The sequence below is a fragment of the Arachis ipaensis genome, chromosome B6, assembly GCF_059453495.1.
Source record: "Arachis ipaensis isolate K30076 ecotype BB chromosome B6, ASM5945349v1, whole genome shotgun sequence".
NCBI lineage: Eukaryota > Viridiplantae > Streptophyta > Magnoliopsida > Fabales > Fabaceae > Arachis > Arachis ipaensis.
Genome location: NC_142441.1, coordinates 2,047,780 through 2,071,761, shown reverse-complemented (window position 1 = coordinate 2,071,761; position 23,982 = coordinate 2,047,780). Strand labels below are relative to the sequence as shown.

The window sequence follows — 23,982 nt, the reverse complement described above, 5'->3', positions numbered from 1 at the left end:
ATTTTTTTATCAACATAGTCATATAAATTTTTGTATTATATCATAAAACTTTATTTTTATCCCAAAAATTTATGATGATAAAATAAAATACATGAATAATTATATTTTAAAAAATATTATTTATACATATAAATATTTTTTAAATTTATATAAAATATAGTTATTATTAATAAAATATATATTTAAATTATTTTTTAATTAACCAAATGAAAAAAAACACATATTTGTTTGTTAAATAAATTATCAAAATAATATTTATTATATTATAAAGGGTATAGATATAGTAAAATTGTGTTTGAAACAAAGAAATAAGAATGTATTATTTAATTGAATTGAACATTTAAAATTATGCTATGGTTTTTTAATGACTTTAAAATTATGTTATGTATATCTATTAATAGAATTTCAATCCATCACAAAAAACAGTTTCAATGTTGAAATAATATTCATATTAAAATTTAGGGAATAAGTAAAAATGGAGAAGTCAATATTGACACCAAATTAAATGCCATTACATTTATTGTTTATCAAAAAAAATAAGAGAAAAAAGAAGAAAATATTAATATGAGAGAGCAAAATAATGGAAGAAATAATGGAAAAAATGAAAAGATAAGTCAAGCTAAGTTAAAGAAGGACCAACAAGATTTGAAATAGCAATTATCATATTAATTAGTCTCTTCTCCTCTCCTTAATATTTGTTCCATATTTTCTCCTCACTTCCATCATTTTTATTGTCATTTTGTTTTTCCTTTCTCCTTTTCAGCACATCTTCTTGTCACTTTGCTTCTCCTTTCTCCTTTTCAGCACATCTTCATTTTTTTTTATTTGATCTATTAGATTCATCTTTTTGTACACATATACTTTTGTCATATTTAGGTAATTCTGTTTCTGTCTTTATCACTGATGGGACTCTTGCGATGAATTTCTCTCCGTCTCCAAGTTCTCCATGAATTCACTTTCTCTGGTGCACCATGCAAAGTTTGCCAAAATTATTAACTTTTTTTATGTTATAAAGTTTGATGGATTCTGTACTTTATCATTTGCTCTGTGTTTTCTCCTCACCTCCATAATCTCTGTTGTCACTTTGCTTCCCCTTTCTCTTTCTCGGCACATTCTCTTCATTTATGGTCTGATCTATTGGCTTCATCTTCTTATCCACAGATACATTTACTACACACTTTGGTGATTTTGTTCCTGTCTTTGTCACTGTGGGGCTCTTACGATGAATTTCTCTCCATTTATGAGTTTTCCATGAATTTACTTTCTCAGGTGCATCATGTAAATTTTGCCAAAATTATTAACTTCTTTTTCATGTTATGAAGTTTGATGAATTATGTGTTTTATTATTTGTTTGAATTGAATGGAAGAACCTATATTTACTTGTTTGACTACGATGAACAGAGAGAGATATCACCAAAGACCTATATATGTTCTATTTTAATTTCATTTTACTATTCTAAAAAATAAATAATTTACTTTATTGAGTATACTATCCGTTCACCTTGATTACAAATTGAAATAGGCACTTGACTGGAAGCCAAAGCAAAATTCAGCTAGTATTTTAAAAGATTTTTATGTCTTACGTTATATATGTTAGGAGAATTTAAAATTTTCAATCTCATATTCTGTATTTTGTTATTTTTTGTATTGATAATCTTTTATCTAAATTGAAAAACAATGTCTTACTCATGAAACTTGTATAATTATATACTTTGTCTGATATGTATAGTCGATTGTAACTTCATCATTTTGTTTTTAAAATTTAGGAAATGAAAAATCTTTCAACATAAGAAAATCTCCCAAATTATCAATTATAGTATATGTTTCTATTGTTAGCTTAATTATTTTATTTCGAGTTTAATAAAATTCTATTCTGCTCATCATCAAACGACTCTTCACTCTTGTCTATTGATTATTTTATTTTCATCTTATCTATGTCTCTGAGACCTAATTGTTATACTAATAAGTTAGAAAACTTCTAATAGTATTGGAAATAATAAATATTTTAAACCAAAATTTAAGCTAAGCAATTGGTAAAATATACTAACTATGAGTAAAACATGATAACTGCACAACTAGTTCAAAAATTTACAGCAAAGTTCTTGGTCTTAAATGTGAATAAATTAGTGACTATGATTTGAAGTTAACTATTTAGTGAAAAATGCTAATAAACTTTGACAGTAAATAATGTTTTCTTTAACTTTAGTGAGATTCTAAACTTTAATTGATGTAGATATTTTATTAATAATGTTATGTTGAATTTTCTTTTCAAATTACTTTTCATATTTCATTTGATGTGCAATTACAATCATTAGCCTATTTATAGCATTTTGTATCATAACTAAATTCTACTTCTATTAATTGGATCTATTAGGGCTAATATCATATCAATCTATATCTACAGATATGATGAAAAAAATCTAATCCAAGAGTGTTATGGTGTTTGACACTATATCATAACAAGTACAAAAATTCAAGAAACCAATTGCTTCAATTGAATTAGGTAATCTTCAGCTCTTCTTGAATATTAATTTTTAGTTGTTTTAGCTATGTCGTTTGGCACTAAACATATATATATATATATATATATAATCATCAGTTAAAATAAACAGTCTTATAAATTGAAAACATATTGAACAAGCATTTATGATAAATTAGCTGATGATAGATTGTTGTTACATACAAAGATCAAGAAAAGCAATCTTTTTAAAAAGATAAACAAATAAGAAAAAATATGAATAAAAAGACTTACTAATGGTGAATTAGAGATTAGAAAATTCACTAATAACAAATTATTGTTATAGATATAGGCGTGTAAATAAAGATTTGAATATAATAAAAATTTAAAAAAAATATATTTATAAAAAAATGAAAAGATCACCTAAAAATATATTTGTCTTTCTAAAAAAAGATTTAGTTATTCTCTCTAAATATTATAAAAATAAATCTTTTTTAATATATTTTATATTAAAAATTCTTTTTAATAATTAAATCTCTCTAATGATTTTTTATAATATTTTTTTAAAAAATAAAAAAAATATTAAAATAAAAAAGAGAGACAATAGAAAAAACAATAAAAAAAGGTCAAGCTAAATTAACACATTACCACAATATATATAATATTCCTCAAGACAATACTAAAGACACTCTTAAGAATCAAGGGCAAAAGAAGGGGAAAAATTTATAAAAAAACACTCTATTCTTCGTTACTGAATTACTGAAACACATCATAACACAATACAACTAATTCTTTAAAATTTGTCTCTCTCCAAAATGTCTTAAGTTTGAGAAAGTATAGGGAGCCAATGACCTAAGCGTACAATGTGTATAATGAAGGTTTAGAAAGTATTAGAGATATGATTATTAGTGTTACATTATCCTGTCAGGTTACGTTTTTGGGATGAGTGATTTCAGGACATGGTATTAGAGTTCCAAATCCGGAAGGTCAAGAGTTTGAACCTTGGTGAATCCAAAATTGGCTTTTTATAACATGAGATGTTTATTATCCCTGGTATCCGGATGATTATTCTGGATAGTATAGGTGGTATCCGGATGGTTATTCTGGATAGTATAGGTGATGTTCATTTTATTCATAAACCAAAGATTTAGTCCATTGTACACATTGTACGCTTAGGCCATTGGCTCTCTAAACACTACTCCTTAAGTTTTATGTGTGCAGTCTATTTTGACCTTACGTTGTAAATATAGATTTTATACAATGCACATGGGGTTAAGTATGTTTAACTAAAAGTAAATCTGTATATTTATTTTATTTAACCACTCGATTCACTGATTGTATACTATATGTTTATTACTCAAATACTCTAAAATTTATAAAACAAAAATGAATTACTTGAATAAAGTACAATAATAGTGAATGAAGATTTAAACCATTTATTGTAATTTTTTGTCAAAGTAATTGATGAGAGCATTCAATATAGGAATATCATCATCAAGTGTTCTTATTTATTTATATATTATTATACAAGAAAATATAAAAATTAACTTTTAATTAGTTACTATTAGTTAAAATAATGATATTGATTAAAAAATGATTATCTAGTATTACTCTTGTCTAGCATTACTCTGTTATTATTATTATATGGCATATAAAAGTATATTTGATAGATTACGTCAAAAACTAGCAATAGTTAATATAAAGAAAAGTATAGGGTACCAACATATTATCTGCCAATTTATTGCCAACAATAATTAATTATTATATTTTAAATACATATATAAAGAGACACATCCAGAAAATATATCTATAAAGACACTTCTATTAAACACAACTATAAAAAAGACATTTTTATTAGACACATCTATAAAGACACTTCCATAAAACACAATTATAAATAAGAGTTAGCAGAAGTTGGCAGATATGCTGTTGGTAACATAGCGGAACCGTTAATATAATTATCACCATTATTAACCATCGTTATTACCCCATTTTTTAAGGGTGCCTGAATCCCTTCCCTATTATTATTAGAGAAAGCTAATATATATATTATCTTCTTTTAAGCATAGTTAGACTACCTATTCTCTTAATAAGTAGTACTCGATCTCTCCATAAAATCTAGGGTCTCTTAAGAATATTGTAAGAATTTTAATTAAGATCTTTTCTATTTTTAATCTAGCGAAAACCTTTATGTGAAAGGTTTTAAAAATGTAATTTTATGGGTCAAATTAAACCGAATTTTGGTTTATACCTTATACTAATATGATTCATCACATTGTAAAGTAGTGACTAAATTTAAGCCTTCTATTACATGTTATTATTTAATCCATTATATATCTTGCTTGTTTAAAGGTCAGATCATAGGGGAATTGAAATATACTATATATCTCCGAATGAAGGACACTAGTATAAAGAGTAAGCAACCAAATTAATTATCATATACTTTTATATATATATATATATATATATATATATATATATATATATATGTATGTATATATTATTTAATTTTTTTAACGTATATCTTATATTTTAATATATATTTTATATTTATAACCGATTTAATAATTAATTTTCTATATACATCTAAGTGAGTCCTTCATATATTATGATCAAAATCTAATAATCTAAAAACCTATTTAATATATAAGCCTTATTATGTCTAACTCGGTTTACTACCGTGTTTATATATAAAACAATAAAAAAATGTTTAGATTTGTTTAATTTTAAATATCTATCAAAGAGGAAAAACTTATTCAAAAAGAAGGGAGAATTTTCTGTTTATATTAATCTGCATATCATTTAAAATGATAAAATTCTCAAATCTTTTAAAAATATAAATCATCAAAGAATGTTATAAATTTACTTAATTAAGAATGACTATAGATGTTAAAAATTTTAGTATAGATTTTTTCTATTTTTATTTATTTTATATTGTTTTTTATTAACATAATCATATAAATTTTTGTATTATGTCATTAAATTTTATTTTTATTCCAAAAACTTATAATGATAAAAAGAGACACAGAAATAGTTATATTTTAAAAAAAATATTATTTATATATTAAATATTTTTTACATCTATATAAAAATATAATTGTTACTAATCAATTGTGTATTTAAATTATTTTTAATTAACAAAATAAAAAAACACATATTTGTTTGTTAAAAAAAATATTTACATCAAAATAGTATTTATTATAAAGGGTGTAGACGTAATAAAATTGTGTTTGAAACAAAGAGATAAGAATTTATTATTTAATTGAATTATTGTACATTCAAAATTATACTATGTTTTTTTAATGATTCCAAAATTAATAGAATTTCAATTCATAAACAAAACAATTTCGGTATTGAAAAAATAGTCATATTAAAATTTAGAGGATAAGTATGAATGAATGAATTAACATTGACACCTAATGTCATTGCATTTATTATTTATAAAAAAATAAAACGAGAGAAAAATAAAAAAAAAAACTAAAAAAGAAGGAGGAAAAAAACACTAAAAAATACTCTATTCTTCATTATTGAAGAAATGTTGACTCATTTTTAAAGATTCAATTAACATTAGCTAATTAAAAATGAAACAGTACTTTTCTATGTATGCTGTGTGTTTTCCTTTATATTTTATTGACTGGTTATGTGAGTTTATTATACTTATTTGGGTGTCATAATTTTGTAAGATAAAATATTCTATTGAAAAGATAAAATTTTCTAGTAACAGTAAAATATTAATAAATGTAATTCTTTTAAAGTTATAATTTTCATTTTATGTAAAAATTATATAAATAAGAATCATATGTCTGTATATAAAAATGTGATTCTGTATATAATGCTTATTACTTGTTGAATGCGATTATTTTCATTTAAAAAAAAGTTTATTGTTTAACCAAATTTTCTTTTAAAAAAAAAGTTTGTTTTGTATACCGGTGTAGAATTTTTAGTATAAACATAATTGGTTTTTTTGGTGACTGTATAAACATAATTGGTTGAATATACATTTAAAGCGACATATTTTAAAATGATTGAAGATTGTTTTTAATAACATAGAAATGTACAAAAAGAGAAGAGAAAAACATTTGAATAATATAATATTAATTACAGTCAAACATAAAAATATTTTTTACCTTTTTAAAAAAAATTAAAATTATTATTTTCAGAAAAAAATCTAATCCAAATTAGCTCATAAATTATTTCGAATCTAATGGTTGAATTGCTTTTACTTCCTCCAGCAGATTCCAGAACATGGTTTTGTAGAAAACCATTATTTTAAGAATAAAACCATCGTTAAGGTTCAAACCCTAGTATTATAAATTCTCTTGCAGTGTCAATCAAATCTCATACTCAAATTTCATCATTTCTCTCTCTTTCTCTGTTCCTTTTGTATCAGTTTTTCATCACCAGCTACTACTATTGTGTGTGAGTGAGTGAGTGAGTGAGTAATTAAGAGCTAGGGTGCTGGTTTTGTGGAAGATCTTTTTATAGCTCTTCCATGTCGAAAGATTCATCAATCTCGAGTTCTGACGATGATTCGGTTGTGTTCTTGGGGGATGTTACACCCCAAGGTAACCGTAACCGTAACCGTTACCGTCGTGTGCGTCGACGCATGCTTGAAGGTGACAACGGAATACCTGCCAACCCTAACCCTAACGATAACCGTAGCCTAATCGTTGGAGGTCATGATCTGCGTGCGAGGAGGACCGTGACGGGTAATAACCAGCCTAACCGTGACGGCAACGCTTCTGAAGAGAGTACTACAGCGACTAAGAAGGCAGCAGGTCAAGTAAGAAAGAGTGGTGATGCAAACTTTCAAGTCGGTGAGAGCAGCAAAATCCAAAAGAGGAAGACGAAGAAGAGGGGGAGGAAGAAGAAGAAGAAGGAGAACGACGATGTTTTGGATGAAATGAGGAATAAGTTGCTACGCGCCGGTTGGGAAATTGGGATTGATGAAAAAGATGAAGAAACTGTTTTCTATGATCTGAAAGGGAGAGCTTATACCAATTGCATCATAGCTGCGTACGAGTGTTTGAAAAAGAAGTATGAGGAGCACAAAGGAAGAGGGATCTATTATTTGAAGAATTTCAAGTTTACTCCCATCAAGGATGATGATTTCGAGAAGCTTCTGTCATGGAAAGATGCTAAGAAGAGAAAAAGAAAAGATGAAGCTCATGACCCAAACCCTAATAATAACGATCGTAATAAGAGGGGAAAGAATAGCAGGGAAGACGCGAACAAGAAGAAGCAGAAACAGAGGGTGGAAACGAGCAGGAAAGGAAAAGAGAAGGTTGTTTACGATGAATCTGATTCTGATTCTGATTCTGATTCTGACAAGGATCCAAATGATAACACGTGTCTTCTCTGTGCAAATGCTCGAGAAGGCACTCTAGTTTGTTGCGACGGTTGTCCTTCTTCTTTTCATCTGAGCTGCTTGAAATTACCTGTAAGATTTCTCAATTTCTCATGCTTCTTTCAAACTTTGATATTGATCAACATGTTTGCTATATACAAATATTCAATCACCAAATTAGTTACTTTCATATTAATTAACATGTTAATTAATCACTAAATTGCATAACACTCATGGATAATAGAGTGAAGTAGTTATATATGTTAACAGGTTGTTACTCTATAGCTACCATAGATTTCGTTATATGTAAATATTATAATTTTTTAAAATGATAATTTAGTTTTGATGTCTTAATATTGTAAATAATTTCATAGGATTATACGTTATAATTATTATTATTATTATTATTATTATTATTATTATTATTATTATTATTATTATTATTATTAATTAGATGTAAGTAAATTTTTTTTAGTAGTGTATTAAAATCAAATTTATATATTATTAAAATTAATTTTTTATTCTCAAATCTCAATTGAATTAAGTCAAAAAAAATAATTTTTAGATTGGTCGTATGCATATTGAAAGAGTGATCAATATTTTAATTGTATTGATTATATTAAAATCTTAAACTTTTTTAAGTATATTCACAAAAGGTCAACTCAACTCATTCTTAATTTCATTCTTATTTTTTAGATTATTAGTTGTATGCATATTGAAATAATGGTTAAAATTTTAATTATATTAATTATATTTTTAAAATTAACAAAAATGTATTATACTACTCTGTTTTTGTCAGAATCAGATAACTCAACAAGAGATTAATATGATATATTTTTGTCAAATTTTAAAAATATAATTAATACAATTAAAATCTTAAACCATTTTAATACATTCACAAAGACCAGCTCAACTCATTCTCACTTTTATTCTTATTTTTTAGATTAGTTGTATGCATATTGAAATAGTGGTCAAAACTTTAGTTGTGTTGATTATGTTTTTAAAATTGACAAAAATGCATCATGTTACTCTGTTTCTGTCAGTATCAAATGATTCATCAAGAGATTAATATGATATATTTTTGTCAATTTTAAAAACATAATTAATACAACTAAAATCTTAAATTATTTTAATACGTTCAAAAGGACCAACTCAACTCATTTTCAATTTCATTTTTATTTTTTAGATTAGTTGTATGCATATTGAAATAGTGGTCTAAATTTCAATTGTATTGATTATATTTTTAAAATTGAGAAAAATGCATTATATTACTCTGTTTCTATCAATATCAATTGACTCATCAAGAGATAAATATTATATATTTTTGTCAATTTTAAAAACATAATTAATATAACTAAAATCTTAAACTATTTTAATACTTTTAAAAAGACCAGCACAATTCATTTTCTTTAGATTAGTTGTATGCATATTGAAATAGTGGTTCAGATTTTAATTGTATTGATTATGTTTTTAAAATTGACAAAAACGTCCTATATAACTCATCAAGAGTAATATGATATATTTTTGTCAATTTTAAAAACATAATTAATACAATTAAAATCTTAAACCATTTTAATACATTCACAAAGACCAGCTCAACTAATTCTCAGTTTCATTCCTATTTTTTAGATTAGTTGTATGCATATTGAAATAGTGGTCGAGATTTTAATGGTATTGATTATGATTTTGAAATTGACAAAAATGCATTATATTACTGTTTCTATCAGTGTCAAATAACTCATCGAGAGATTTATATGATATATTTTTGTCAATTTTAAAAACATAATTAATACAATTAAAATCTTAAACCATTTTAATATAGTCACAAAGACCAACTCAACTCATTCTCATTTTCATTCTTATGTTTTTAGATTAGTTGTATGCAAATTGAAATAGTGGTCGAAATTTTAATTGTATTGATTATGTTTTTAAAAGTAACAAAAAGGTCTCATATAACTCTGTTTCTGTCAATGTCAAATAACTCATCAAGAGTAATATGATATATTTTTGTCAATTTTAAAAATATAATTAATACAATTAAAATCTTAAAGTATTTTAATATGTTTAAAAAGACCAGCTCAACTCATTTTCAATCTCATTCTTATTTTTTAGATTAGTTGTATGCATATTGAAATAGTGGTCGAGATTTTAATTATATTGATTATGTTTTTAAAATTGACAAAAACACATCATATTATTCTGTTTCTGTCAGTATCAAATGACTTATTAAGAGATTAATATAATATATTTTTGTCAATTTTAAAAATATAATTAATACAATTAAAATATTAAATTATTTTAATACGTTCAAGAAGACTAGCTCAACTCATTTTCAATTTCATTCTTATTAATTGTATGCATGTTGAAATAATGGTCGAGATTTTAATTGTATTGATTATATTTTTGAAATTGATAAAAACGTATCATATTACTCTGTTTCTATCAGTGTCAAATAACTCATCAAGAGATTAATATGATATGTTTTTGTAAATTTTAAAAACATAATTAATACAACTAAAATCTTAAACTATTTTAATATATTTAAAAAAATCAGTTCAATTCATTTTCAATTTCATTCTTATTTTTTAGATTAGTTGTATGCATATTGAAATAGTGGTTTAGATTTTAATTGTATTGATTATGTTTTTAAAATTAACAAAAACGTATCATATAACTTTGTTTCTGTCAGTGTCAAATGATTCATCAAGAGTAATATGATATGTTTTTGTCAATTTTAAAAACGTAATTAATACAATTAAAATCTTAAACCATTTTAATACATTCACAAAGATAAGCTCAACTCATTCTCAGTTTCATTCTTATTTTTTAGATTAGTTGTATGCATATAATAGTGGTCAAGATTTTAATGGTATTGATTATGTTTTTGAAATTAACAAAAACGCATTATAGTATTATTTCTATCCGTGTCAAATAATTCATCAAGAGATTAATATGATATATTTTTGTCAATTTTAAAAACATAATTCATACAATTAAAATCTTAAACCATTTTAATATAGTCATAAAGACTAACTCAACTCATTCTCACTTTCATTCTTATTTTTTAGATTAGTTGTATGCAAATTGAAATAGTGGTCGAGATTTTAATTGTATTGATTATGTTCTTAAAATTGACAAAAATGTATCATATTATTCTATTTCTGTCAATATCAACTGACTAATTAAAAGATTAATATGATATATTTTTGTCAATTTTAAAAATATAATTAATACAACTAAAATCTTAAAATATTTTAACACGTTCAAAAAGACCAACTCAACTCATTTTTAATTTCATTCTTATTTTTTAGATTAGTTGTTTGCATGTTGAAATAGTGGTCGAGATTTTAATTGTATTGATTATATTTTTAAAATTAACAAAAACGCATCATATTATTCTATTTCTTTTAGTATCAAATGATTCATCAAGAGATTAATATGATATATTTTTGTCAATTTTAAAAACATAATTAATACAACTAAAATCTTAAATTTTTTTAATACGTTCAAAAAGACCAGTTCAACTCATTTTCAATTTTATTCTTATTTGTTAGATTAGTTGTATGCATATTGAAATAGTGGTCGAGATTTTAATGGTATTGATTATGTTTTTGAAATTGACAAAAACTCATCAAATTATTCTGTTTCTATCAGTATCAAATGACTTATCAAGAGATTAATATGATATACTTTTGTCAATTTTAAAAACATAATTAATATAATTAAAATCTTAACATTTTAATACATTCACAAAGACCAGCTCAACTCATTCTCAGTTTCATTCTTATTTTTTAGATTAGTTGTATGCAAATTGAAATTATGATCGAGATTTTAACTGTATTAATTATGTTTTTGAAATTGACAAAACGTATTATATTACTCTATTTCTATTAGTATCAAATGACTCATCAAAAAAATTTTAATATGATATATTTTTATCAATTTTAAAAACATAATTAATACATTTAAAATTTTAAACCATTTTAATACATTCACAAAGATTAGCTCAACTCATTCTCAATTTCATTCTTATTTTTAGATTAGTTGTATGCATATTGAAATGGTAATTGAGATTTTAATTGTATTGATTATATTTTTAAAATTGACAAAAATACTTTATATTACTCTATTTCTGTCCGTACCAAATGACTCATCAAAAGATTAATATGATATATTTTTATTAATTTTAAAAGCATAATTAATACGATTAAAATCTTAAACCATTTTAATACATTTATAAGGACGAACTCAACTCATTCTCAATTTCATTCTGAGTAGAAACATACATATGATTGATGAATTAGTAATTGAAAAAATGTGTTAAGATGCTCATATATACTTGCATTGCAGGGGGTTCCACCTGGTGACTGGTACTGCAGTTATTGCAGATGCAAATTTTGTGGGTTGATGACTGGTGCAGCTGATGATCCTATGTCACGCACATGTTGCTTTTGCGAGCATAAATGTATCATATTTTTCTTCTTGATTACTCATTGATGTTTCTTATTTTCTCATATGATGATTTTATTTTCTTCTTGTATGTAGATCATAGGTTCTGTTCACCCATGACTGGTGGTATCATCATTGATCTTTCAGATAATCCGTTACACTTTTGCAGTAACAAATGCGAACAGGTCAGGTTTAATTTATGGTGATACTACAATGAAGATTTTATAATTATCTTCGTGTGAATATATTTCTTTTTGACCCTTGGATGATAGATTGTATGGTTAGATTTTGATATTTATAAAAATGTTGTTTTTGTTTAAAGTGTGGCTAAATAAATAAAACACAATTTTAAACAAAGCATCTTTATGAGAAGATATTTTTACGATCTTCATTTGAGTAGTTGCCTCAATTTATTACTCTATCTTAACTATGTTTAATGTTTAATTAATTGTAAAATTGATTGAGGCCTTTCAAATCAAGACCTTTGTTTTGTTCATGAAAAGGATGATAATATGAGATTATTAAATAATATTATTTATTAGATTAGATTGTAATGTATGTCTAAAAATCTATCAAAGAAAGATTGTTTTTTATTGACAATACAATGTAATTAAATAACTTACAAGCCATATATTACTGGGATTTGGAAAACAACATCAACTAAATTTGCTATCAAGTATAAAGTTTATGCTTAGTAAAACCCTAAATCGTGAATCTATCCCTCTAAATTTTGTTACATTAAAAAGTATCACTTTTTACATTGATGATGGTATTATGACTATTATCCATTCAATTAAATGTAGTTAAAAGCTAATGTTCATTTGCTATTTTGTCCTCATAGTTGTTTGCGAGAGTTCAAGGGCTTCTTGGGATCAAACATGAAATTGGAGATGGGTTTTCTTGCACTTTTTTATCTGGATTTGAGAATAATCGTCCTTCCCAACTTCCAGAATGTCATGACAAGCTGTTTAGTGCACTGAAAATAATGCAAGATGGATTCAAACCTGGATATGATCATAGAACAGGAGTAAATTTGATACAAAATGTTGTATACAGTCGTGGGTAAGGGCCACTTAGCCTTTCTTTTCTATATGCCTTCAACTATTTCTCTAGGATATATATATATAGGGGTGGAAACTCAGGTACAGTTGACTTCACGTGAAGTTGATAACTGAGAATTGTTAGATGATTTGATTGATTTGACTAAATTTTCACCTACGACTTTCAACTATCAACTTCACGTGAAGTTGATTCCACCAGAATTTTCATCATATATGTTTATACCTATGGTTCATTAGTAACCCTCTTCTTGAAGGAAAAGAGTAGGTAGGGTTTCAAATCATCAATTTTAATTTGTGCCTTAAAGAGTAGTTATGGACTTATGGTAGCATCAATTTATTAGTTATCTAAAAGTTTATGAAATTAATTTATTCTTCGAAAAAAATTTAAAATTTGTTTTAAGTTAATTAGTTCAAGAGATTAAACATGATTAATTTTAAATCTTTCAGAAATTTATAAATTTTTTTAGCATCAAATTAGCATAAGGACTCTCTACATTAGAAAACAAATCTCTTAACGCAACCATTTCAAGAGCCTTGTTAAATGATTTCTGGCTAACAAAAAATTTGTGAAGGAGGTTGGTTTATTTGTTCATTGGAAGTGACAGTTATATATATGTATATGTATATATATATATATATTTTTTTGGGTCAGGTCAAAGTTCAATCGCATGAATCATACAATGTTCTTTACTGCAATTATGGAACGGGACGACGAGATTATATGTGTGGCATCTCTAAGGTAAAAATGTCTATATAACATAATATATAATATAAAATTTAAAATTGATTCGAATCTCTCAACCCCAATAATCATAGATATTATGCTAGATAGATTGATGGAATGCTTATCTAATTATTAATACTCTAATTATATATTATGAAATGTAAATTTTGAAGACTAAGTTCAATATTAATTAAATGTTTGTTTTTTGCAAACAGGGTTCATGAAAACAAAGTAGCAGAGATGCCACTCATTACAACCCGTGGTATGTATAGGCGACAAGGAATGTGTACCCGCTTCATGACAGTCATCGAATCTGTGAGTTCATACAATAATAATAATAATAAGGTGAAAACTCAGGCGAAGTCGATAGCTGAGAGCCGTTAGATAATTTGACTGCTTTGACTAAATTTTTATCCAATGACTTTCAGGTATCAACTTTACGTGAAGTCAACTTCATCTGAGTTTCCACCTAATAATAATAATAATGAAAATAAGGCCTTCTCAGTTTCATAGTTCATTCTACTAATTTGAAAAACATTATTATCTTTTTTTTTTTCACTATTAGTATATGTTTGTATCAGGTACTAAGCAGTTTGGGTGTTGACTTATTGGTCATACCATCAATCAAAGAACGCGAGAAGATTTGGGTTTCAGTGTTTGGGTTTGAACCCTTTGATCTGGAAACGAAAACTAGAACTGAAAAAATGAAAATTTTAGTTTGCCCTGACTCGGTTATGCTGAAGAAAAACATTAACAGGGTTGTTTGAGAAGAAGGTATGTATACATTTGAAACTGGACAATTTCTTCTTATTATTATTATTATTATTATTTATCAGAACATGTTTTTATATGAAAATAATAGTTGAAAGTCGTTAATAATTTAATATGTTTGATAAAAGGTGGAAACTCAGGTGCAGTCAACTTCACGTATAGTTGATAGCTGAGAGTCAAATCAGTCAAACTATCTAACGACTCTCAGTTATCAACTTCACGTGAAGTCAACTGCACCTGAGTTTCCATATTGATAAAATAGTTTGATATAAAATATATGTACGTTTCAGCTATCATCTCTATATATTCATGTGAGTAATCATTTTTCTTTTTTAAGTAAATTTTGTGTATATTCTCAATTTCTGAACTAATTGTTTTGTGATAATTTGATTGCAGTTCCTAATACTGAGAAGAACCAATTCTAATGCGAATCCTGTGTGTCCCAAATGATAGTGACATTGGAGATGCTGATGATGAACATGATGAGCAAACACATCTCCAAAAGAATAATAGTAATAATAATAATACTTGTTATCTTTAAATAAAATCTCAGACGATGGGATTGTTTTAATGTAAAATTAATGGTTAAAAGTTGTTGGATAATTTAATATGTTTGATAAAAATATTAAGACAACTGCATGTATAAGAGATTTTATCTGTTTTCAATAATCGAAGTAACTTCTTATGTTGTATGAATATTTTAATTATTTATGATCACATTTTAAATTATTTACTTACCTATAATTCTTTTCTTTTTATTAAAAAAAATATCATCAATGTAGTTAAAGTTGTCTTTATATAAAAATACAAATTTAACGATAAACACATCTTATGTTTCAGTTTAATTAAAATAAATTGGTTTCTTTTTAAGGAATGATTTGGATAAACCAAGTCAAATCAATCATTATGTATGCAGCAATTTATTTACTAACAGTAAACTCTTAAATTAAGCTTAGTACTGCAACATATTAGTCCAAATAATTTGGTATATACTTTGGTATTTTCAACATTTGTGGATTCATATATCTACTTTCATAATGTGAGACAAAAACAACACACATGGCATGTTTTGTTCATGATTGCACTTACGTGATGAGGAGCAATAATATTAATAGTCCAATTACTGTGCTTCAAACCCAACGACGACCCTCTTGTTAAAATCGTCACGTTTTCTGGTAATCTATATGAACCAAAGTGTAGCCATGATTTGTAACTTCAATTTTAGACACATTGTATCATTGCCGTGTCTTATTGTTGTTAAATATTCATTATTCCTCTTCGTTGAGTTCATGCATTCAATTATTCACATATCTATCGTACCTTAATCTCACCATTTTATGTATAATTTACTTTTGCCATAACAATTAACAATCACAAGTATTTAATTTACTCATGAAGAGATTTAATTTGTGCGTAGCACTTTATGCAAAATTTCAAGTCAAAAGGGTTTGAAAATTCTTATCAATTTAAAGTGAAAACTCAGGTGCAGTTTACACTGATAGTTGAGAGTTGTTAGATGATTGTTGATAGTTGAGAATCGTCAAATGAAAATTTAGTCAAATCAATTAAATCATTTAACATCAGTTATCAACTTTACGTGAAGTTGACTGCACCTGAGTTTCCACCATAAAAAATTCGTATATTATATATATATAAAATAAATATTTTATATAAGATTTTCATAGGCTTGTTTTAAAGGAAAAAGTATAAAGGAATTAAATTTTAATTAACCAACATTAACTAATTTTAATGTTTGAATTTATAATTTAAATTTTAAAAATAAAAGTTTAATAATTCAAAGTTTAAAATTTAAAATAAATAAAATAATTTTAAAATAATCAATTATTTAACATTACTCAATTTGAAAATATATCTGGCATTCTGGTGGCTTTTATATACTAATTAACCAATGCAATATCCAATACCGAACTTAAAAAGTTCTTGTTAATAATAAATAAAAAGAATTTGCTTCTCTAACACTCATTATTACGTTGTTTTTCAATGTTAACAAATTAAATCACTTCTGAAATTATAATACTATAAAATTTTCTTTATAATATTCTACACCAAAACGTAACCCAGCTAAAATGGTGTAGTGAATCTTTAGGGAGATAATAATTAAATAAAGGACCGTATATAAAATTCACTGAATCTTCTGCATATGACTTGTTATAATTTCATCATTCAAAATTTGAGATACTCGTAGGGAAGGAGGTACGGTTTTCAAAACGAGTTATGTTATATTATATGTCTTAATTTTGCTTTAATTATATTTTTATATTTTTTATTTTTAATATTTAAAGCGATCAATAAAAATAAAAAAATTATATGATAAAAAAATATATTTTTCGAAAACTGTATGCGATTCTCTATGTTCACCAAATTGTTAATTATTTTACTTTGATTGGTTTGGCATTTTTCTTATCATACTATTCACTGTCTGGATCGATGCATTGGTTTTGCACAAATCCAAAGATGATTAACGGATAAACTGGTACGTAGATCTTGTTTATTGATATAGACATTTCATCATCACAATTTTCACTACTGTATACGTCCAACAACCGTAACAGCAACTAAAATATAATTACGACAAATTAAATCGCCTCAATAATATAAATCAACAGTTCTTAATCATATTAGGCCACACACAACACCAGAATATGACAACAAGTTGCACAATAATGAAGGCAGAGTGATAATATAAGTAAAGTAAGATCATCGTGTTAATAATGATTCAAGATCAATAAAGAAACCATGGTTATTAATTGCAATTTGCATATTTTGAAATTAATTAATAAATCTTTTGACCAACAAACCTAAGTGGGATTTGGTGTATAATTAATAGCAGTGGTACGGTGGCAATCATAGAGGGTTCAGCTTAATTAATTAATTTGAATTTAGATCCTCTAAATTTTAAATTTTATTTTAAATAATAAAATATGATCTTTCATTATTTATTTTGAGATAAAAAAAATTATTCAATGATAAGAAGTCACACTTTAACTTCTAAAGTAAAAATTCAAAATTTAGAGGATACGAATTCAATTAGTGTTGTGCTCTTGTGTGGAACTATTGCAGATCACACATATATACCGTTGTTTTTGTATGGCTACAAATGGTTTGATAATAACTTGTGAATTAAATAACAAGCATACTTTAGCTAAATTGAGCTTCTATTAATAGACAATAATCATGTGTTTTAATTTCCCTCATAAGCCCAACCTAGCTAGTTAACTTACCAAGTTGGGGAAGTTTTCCGTATTTGTTTATCTAGGCACACCCTAAATTACATTGAACACGTCAAAATTAAACTAGTTGCACTATATATTATACATAAAGTGTGTATGTATAGACTATAATGGTCCCAGGCCAAAATTGGTGAGAAATAACAAGTGAGTACCCATGATTGAAGAGTTACGTTACCAAATACTAGTAATTTATATGACGTTTAAAAGGGGAGCTAACAGTAATATATAGTTTCTCCTTACAAGATTTAGTGTTAATGCATGTGATTGATGATGAAGGTAGGCCTTGTTGAATTTCCAAATTGTGAAATAAAACAAGAATTATAAATGAAATGGAGATGGAGGGATTGTTACCATAGTACAAAGAGTTTAGAAAAAAAACTTTTATTATTTATTTTTTTAATCTATAATTATAAAATTTTTACTAATATATAAACCAACAATACGTTAAGAGTACACTCGTTATGAAATAATATTCTAATAATTTACATTAATTTTTTTTAATCCTCTTTAATATTTTTTTGATTTTATTCCTTAATTATAATATTCTAATAGGGATAAAGGAGTAGTAGAAGACAAGAAATGCATGGCTACGGGGACCAACAACACAACTAAAATTGGGTTCAGGCTTCACATCGCAGTTCTACTCATCCACCCACAAAATGAAGAGATATATATATAAAAAACGAAAAAATAATAAAAAAGAAAAGACGTTACTTGGCGGTACATACTCACAATTGAATAATAATAATAAAATGGTGAATGGTGATTGGTGAAGGGAGAGCATTAATTAATGAGACAATGATTATCTGTCACCCACGTGTTACCTTCTCAACTTACATATGCAAGATAGAGTAATTACGTTACGTACCCACACAACTTATTATTCTTCGCCACCGCCACCGCCACCGTCAGAAAACGCCATGCGTGTAACGAGAAGATCAGCGAAGGCACCGAGAATGAATTTGTGCGTGCTCTTCGGGTTCAGAGCAAGGTAGCACATCAGAAGCTCCTGCAGCACGTGCCAGTTGGACTTCACGTCCGCCATGAGCTCCGGTCGAGCCTCCACCATCTCCTCCATGGATTGCCGGAAGTCCAAGTAAGGATCCGGCGAGTACGTCGGCACCGCCACGCTCCCCTCAAACAACACCGCCTTACTTTCGTCGCCGGCCGAAGCCAAGGAAGCTTCCGCCGGCGCAGTGGTGGTTAACGACGAAGTTAGTGATGAAGAGGAGGAAGAGGACGGGGTGGATTCGACGATGGAGTTGGATCGGCCGGGGGAGGAGAAGAAGAAGCGTTGGGAGGCAAATGCGGTGGCGAAGTCTGCAGGTTCGGGTTCGGGTTCGGTGGTGTTATTGTCGTAGATAGTGTTGAAGTTCTTGATGATTGAGGTTGATGATGATGGACGGTTGTGATTGATCTGGTGGCGATCGTGATTGACGATGGATGATGGCGGGGAATTATTATTATTAGAGGATAATTGAGATTGATGAAGAATGAAAGGGTTTATGAAATTTGAGAAGCATTGGTCCAAGTGCGTGAGGTTGTTCCTTCTCCTCCTTCGCATAGTTTGTGTCAGTTTCAAAGAAACTAAGAATTATGGAAGATTTAAAATATAGAAACTACTACTAACTATATATATTGTATAGCTAGTATTACTGTTGTTGATTTTCCCACACTAGAGTAATCTAATCAAATTAATGTAAACAACCCGATAGCAAGGCTAAGTTAAGTAGTAGAAGACCTTCTCTTTCAAATTTTAAAGATTGGTGAAAGAAAATCGGTAGTTTTTTTTTTTTGTGCGTACGAATATATGGATATTGTGAGTTCAACGGTGACGCGACAGCCGTAAAACACTGTAGTTTTCCAATTGGACCCCTGTTTGTTTCTCCACTCCCCTCCCTTGCCTCTTAAAGCGCGTACACACACGCTCCTAACTACATGTACAAAAGGGAAAGAAAGATAGATACTTCACTCATAAGTCATGATATGGATGAAGGGGTTGGAAGTTGGAAGTGGTAGCGAGCGCGTAACAGTTAATTACTACTAAAGAGAAGCCGTTTGGATTTTGAGCAGATTTTGTTTGGGATGAAAGCAAGAATAGCACATGGGGAACGGTTAAGAGGTATCAAACAAAATAAAACTCGCACACAAATCATTGCCATATGGTGAATCCGAATTATATTGAGGAATGACCCTCCACCAAAACAAATATACCACTATATGCAACACATGAAAATAAAGATCATCAATTCCAAACACTAGGAGACAATTTTAATGCATTGAAATGTGCTGGTCCACTTTATTTTGAAATCATCACACAGCAAAATAGTGATGATGTACATGTATTGCAAGATTTTATCGGAGTGAGGACTACTACATATCCTAATAATAATATAATCTTGCCGCATGCATGCATATAAGTTCAACCACATACCTACATATATCATATCGATCAAAATCATCTTTATCCATTATGACGACATTGTATTGTACACAATTCAATCGGGTGTTTCAACAAAAAGAAAAGTTTGTAAAAAATAATGAAATAGTAATAAGTAGGATATGGTATAGAGAGATCTAGAGTAACGACATTATTTGATGTCTTATCCATGTTGAAACACGATGATCATATAGGTTGGCCAGCTAGATCTGCATCTTCCTGCAATTTCCGTGACACAACAAAAACCGACCCCTACTTCGTTCTAAAGTCCGATGATATATTAATGTACGTGACACAACAGTAGTGGGAGCTGGATTGGAATATATAAACACACATACACCAGATGAAGAAATAATGAAGTAGCTAAAGACATTATCTTTTGGAGGAATATAATATCCATGCTACTGGTGATTTAATTTATATATATTATGGCTATATTTATCATGTATCAAATACATATATAGTTACTTTTCAAGGAAGCTATATAAACGACAGACAAACCAAATGCTCTAGTCACTTTGATTGGCCATGTGTGTGTTTATATTATGTGGCCTCAAATAGCATGCAGGGCAATATAAGTTTCTTAACTATAGAACCCTAGTATGGTACCACTCATCCACTAATCTACAAAACAGATTATATATTATTTTCATCATAAATGTTGTTTTCCATTCATATATAACTCTATATATAACATAATTAATTATATCTGTCGGTATGAAAAATTTAGAGGTAGACGACGTCTACTATATAATATACCAACAAAGAGTATGTACCACTGTGTTAAACTAAAAATAAATAAAATAAAAAATATCTTGATCAAATATATTCCAATTATATATTTTGGCTAATATAAGCTTAGTTTTTTATTTTTAATTTTAAACTATTTAAAATTTTAAATTCTTCTATACCTAAATTCTAATTGTAAAGAGAAAAATTAAAGACTAATTATAATTTTTTTAATTCCAGGAGAATTTATTGTTTTTTTAAATATTTTTATCAGTTTAATTTTTTTAATTTAATAATATATTTTTAATTCATACTTTTTAAACATTATTTTATTGTTGATAAAAAATAATAAATTTTACTGAATTTTTAACATTCCTAAATTATAAAATCTTAAATTTTCTAAAAATAATAGTTAAAAAAATAATTTTAAAAATAAAAAATCTAATCTTATCCATGTAAAAGTTAATTTCTTATATTATTTTTCTATTAGAAAACATAGAAAAAGTTTAAAGAACCAACTATAATATAAGCCAATTTAAGTCAATTTCTTATATTTTTAATTTTAAAATCCGAAAAATTAGAATAATAAAGAGTCTTTTCCTTTTTTTTATAATAAACATATTTTTCAAATAGTTAACTCTAGTTGTTTTTATTTCTAATTAATTCTTTAACGAAACTAAAAAACATATATACGTGGAGAATTTAAAGAGAAAAAAGAGAAATGTTACTTGTCTTTTAAATTTTCAGTTTTTAGTCAATTTTTTAATTTAAATAATATTATTTAATTAATCTAAATATTTATTTTTATAGAAAGTTACTTATTTTTTAGTTTTTTTTTTTAAAGATTAAATTATGGATAATTTTTAAAAGATATCTAATTGTAGCGGGGAAAACATATGCACGACCTAGTAGAAGTCCTGGATGGTCCAACTAACTTTATAACTGCTAATAGAGTAATAGCTATGTTCGCTGCAAGCATGTGTGTGGGAGTGTTTGGCTTGGTATTAACTACTAAGTTAATCTACCGTTTGGATGAACACACTTTGCTTCAATTTGCATCCAACATCTCATCTCACTCCTTCTGTTGGTCATAACCATCAAATAATCAAAGTTTATGCCACCAAGTCAAAACATTTTTCATAATAATCTTGTTAAACAGTTTTTTTTTTAAAAACGTGAATAATAGAAGTTTGGGTAAGTTTGTTGTCCGTATCATTAGACATTGATGATAAGGCTATTTTTCAGTTAGACATTCCGACGAGGGACTCGTGACATTGTCTTTTGATTTAACAATAAGTGCTAGCTTATTACAAAACTAATTACATATATACCATCTATTAAAAAAGCCTTAGATATATATTATCATTCCTATTTTTGATAATTTTTTATAATGTCACTTTACATATGCTTATATAAATTTATAAAAAAAAAAGTAATATTATCAAAATATAAATAGCAATATTTATTTATTTTGTATAATCTTTTTTTCAATTTTTACCATGTCAGTCAATTCTCATAGCAAACCACGGATTAAACAATTAAAAATTTAACTATGTATGTTAGAATATAATTAAGATCAATTAATATTATTTAGTATATTTGAATATTTATTATAGGAAATTACGTCTTTATTATTAAAAAAAAAGTAAAAATCTACGGTAATTTCACCGCAAGAAAAACAACTTATCCTCTTCAAGGAAAATACCATGGCTCTGATACCATGTTAGAAACAAGAGACTAAACTAAAAAAAAGATTTATGTATTATTGAGTGTATTCAAATTGTCTATTTAAATTGTATAAAATGATACAATATAGAAGGATATTTATAAATGCTAAGATAATCGAAATAATAAAGACGTAATCTCTATAATAAATATTTAGATATACTAAATAATACTAATTGATTCTAATTATATTCTAACAATGTATATAACTCGAAGTTAGTTAGCTTAATTTTTCTTGATTAATTATGTATATTTCAGGGCCTTAATTGTCTGTTTGATACGAACATAATAGGTGGCATGCCGTTTTCAATATGCACTGGGATTAATGAAGTATGGTATGGAGAAGGACATTAACCTGAGTACAGCTGGTAGAAGATAGAATACTCTATATTAATGTTTAACAAGGTGACGTATATAGACAATAAGATAATGTATACAAGTTATTCTTGTAACGATGAGGACATGATTTTTTTTGTTCCACATGATTCGGTTAATTAATTTATACTACAAAATCCGGTGAGGTTCAAAATAAATTATTAGAAACTTATTTTTCTTTGAAATCATATATATATATATATATATATATATATATATATATATATCTACTAGTATAATTTGATCATGATGAAGAAATACTTTGGCTCCAAATTAAACTATGCAATGCATAATTCATATTTTTGCTTTTCACACACACATATTAAGTTGGATTAAGTTTTGGGGAAAGACCGAAAGAGTGATTTGGTGCGTCAGCATTAATTGCAAAATGAAACAAACATAGGGCATGTGCGCGGTAAGTGAAAGAAATATGGTTTTCTCTGTTATGGGAAAAAAGGACACCAATTAATTAAAGATGGAAGGATGATTAGGACGGAAGTGTACGTCTTTCTCAATAACGTCAATATAAGGCCGTATTCACTTGTTCTTATATATATACATATTAATTCTAATTCTAATTGCCTCCTATCCACTTAAAATTACAGACTAATAAATCCATTATTCTTATTTTTTTTAAATAAATCAGCAACAT

At 26.7% G+C, this 23,982-nt stretch overlaps 2 protein-coding genes across 2 annotated transcripts; one reads left to right on the top strand and one right to left on the bottom strand.

Annotated features, from left to right (window-relative positions):
* Nucleotides 1-1,162: 1,162 nt before the first annotated feature.
* Nucleotides 1,163-15,298, top strand: LOC110263090 (uncharacterized). Its single transcript, XM_088491991.1, has 10 exons — nt 1,163-1,269; nt 2,405-2,503; nt 6,849-7,898; nt 12,156-12,270; nt 12,351-12,439; nt 13,096-13,316; nt 13,968-14,054; nt 14,255-14,354; nt 14,621-14,813; nt 15,207-15,298. The coding sequence occupies exons 3-9, from the start codon at nt 6,951-6,953 to the stop codon at nt 14,804-14,806; spliced, it is 1,746 nt and encodes a 581-aa protein (XP_088348117.1). The 5' UTR covers nt 1,163-1,269; nt 2,405-2,503; nt 6,849-6,950; the 3' UTR covers nt 14,807-14,813; nt 15,207-15,298.
* Nucleotides 15,299-18,657: 3,359 nt separating this feature from the next.
* LOC107647873 (transcription repressor OFP16-like) lies at nt 18,658-19,754 on the bottom strand. Its single transcript, XM_016351920.3, has one exon. The coding sequence runs from the start codon at nt 19,623-19,625 to the stop codon at nt 18,942-18,944; it is 684 nt and encodes a 227-aa protein (XP_016207406.1). The 5' UTR covers nt 19,626-19,754; the 3' UTR covers nt 18,658-18,941.
* Between the last annotated feature and the right edge of the window lie 4,228 nt (nt 19,755-23,982).

What these genes read in the sequence shown, in the direction of transcription:
- LOC110263090 (XM_088491991.1), top strand. Translation starts at nt 6,951, where the DNA reads ATGTCGAAAGATTCATCAATCTCGAGTTCTGACGATGATTCGGTTGTG. An exon ending in ATATGTGTGGCATCTCTAAG is followed by an intron (nt 14,055 to 14,254) that starts GTAAAAATGTCT and finishes TTTTGCAAACAG; the next exon opens with GGTTCATGAAAACAAAGTAG. An exon ending in TCATGACAGTCATCGAATCT is followed by an intron (nt 14,355 to 14,620) that starts GTGAGTTCATAC and finishes TGTTTGTATCAG; the next exon opens with GTACTAAGCAGTTTGGGTGT.
- LOC107647873 (XM_016351920.3), bottom strand. Translation starts at nt 19,625, where the DNA reads ATGCGAAGGAGGAGAAGGAACAACCTCACGCACTTGGACCAATGCTTC.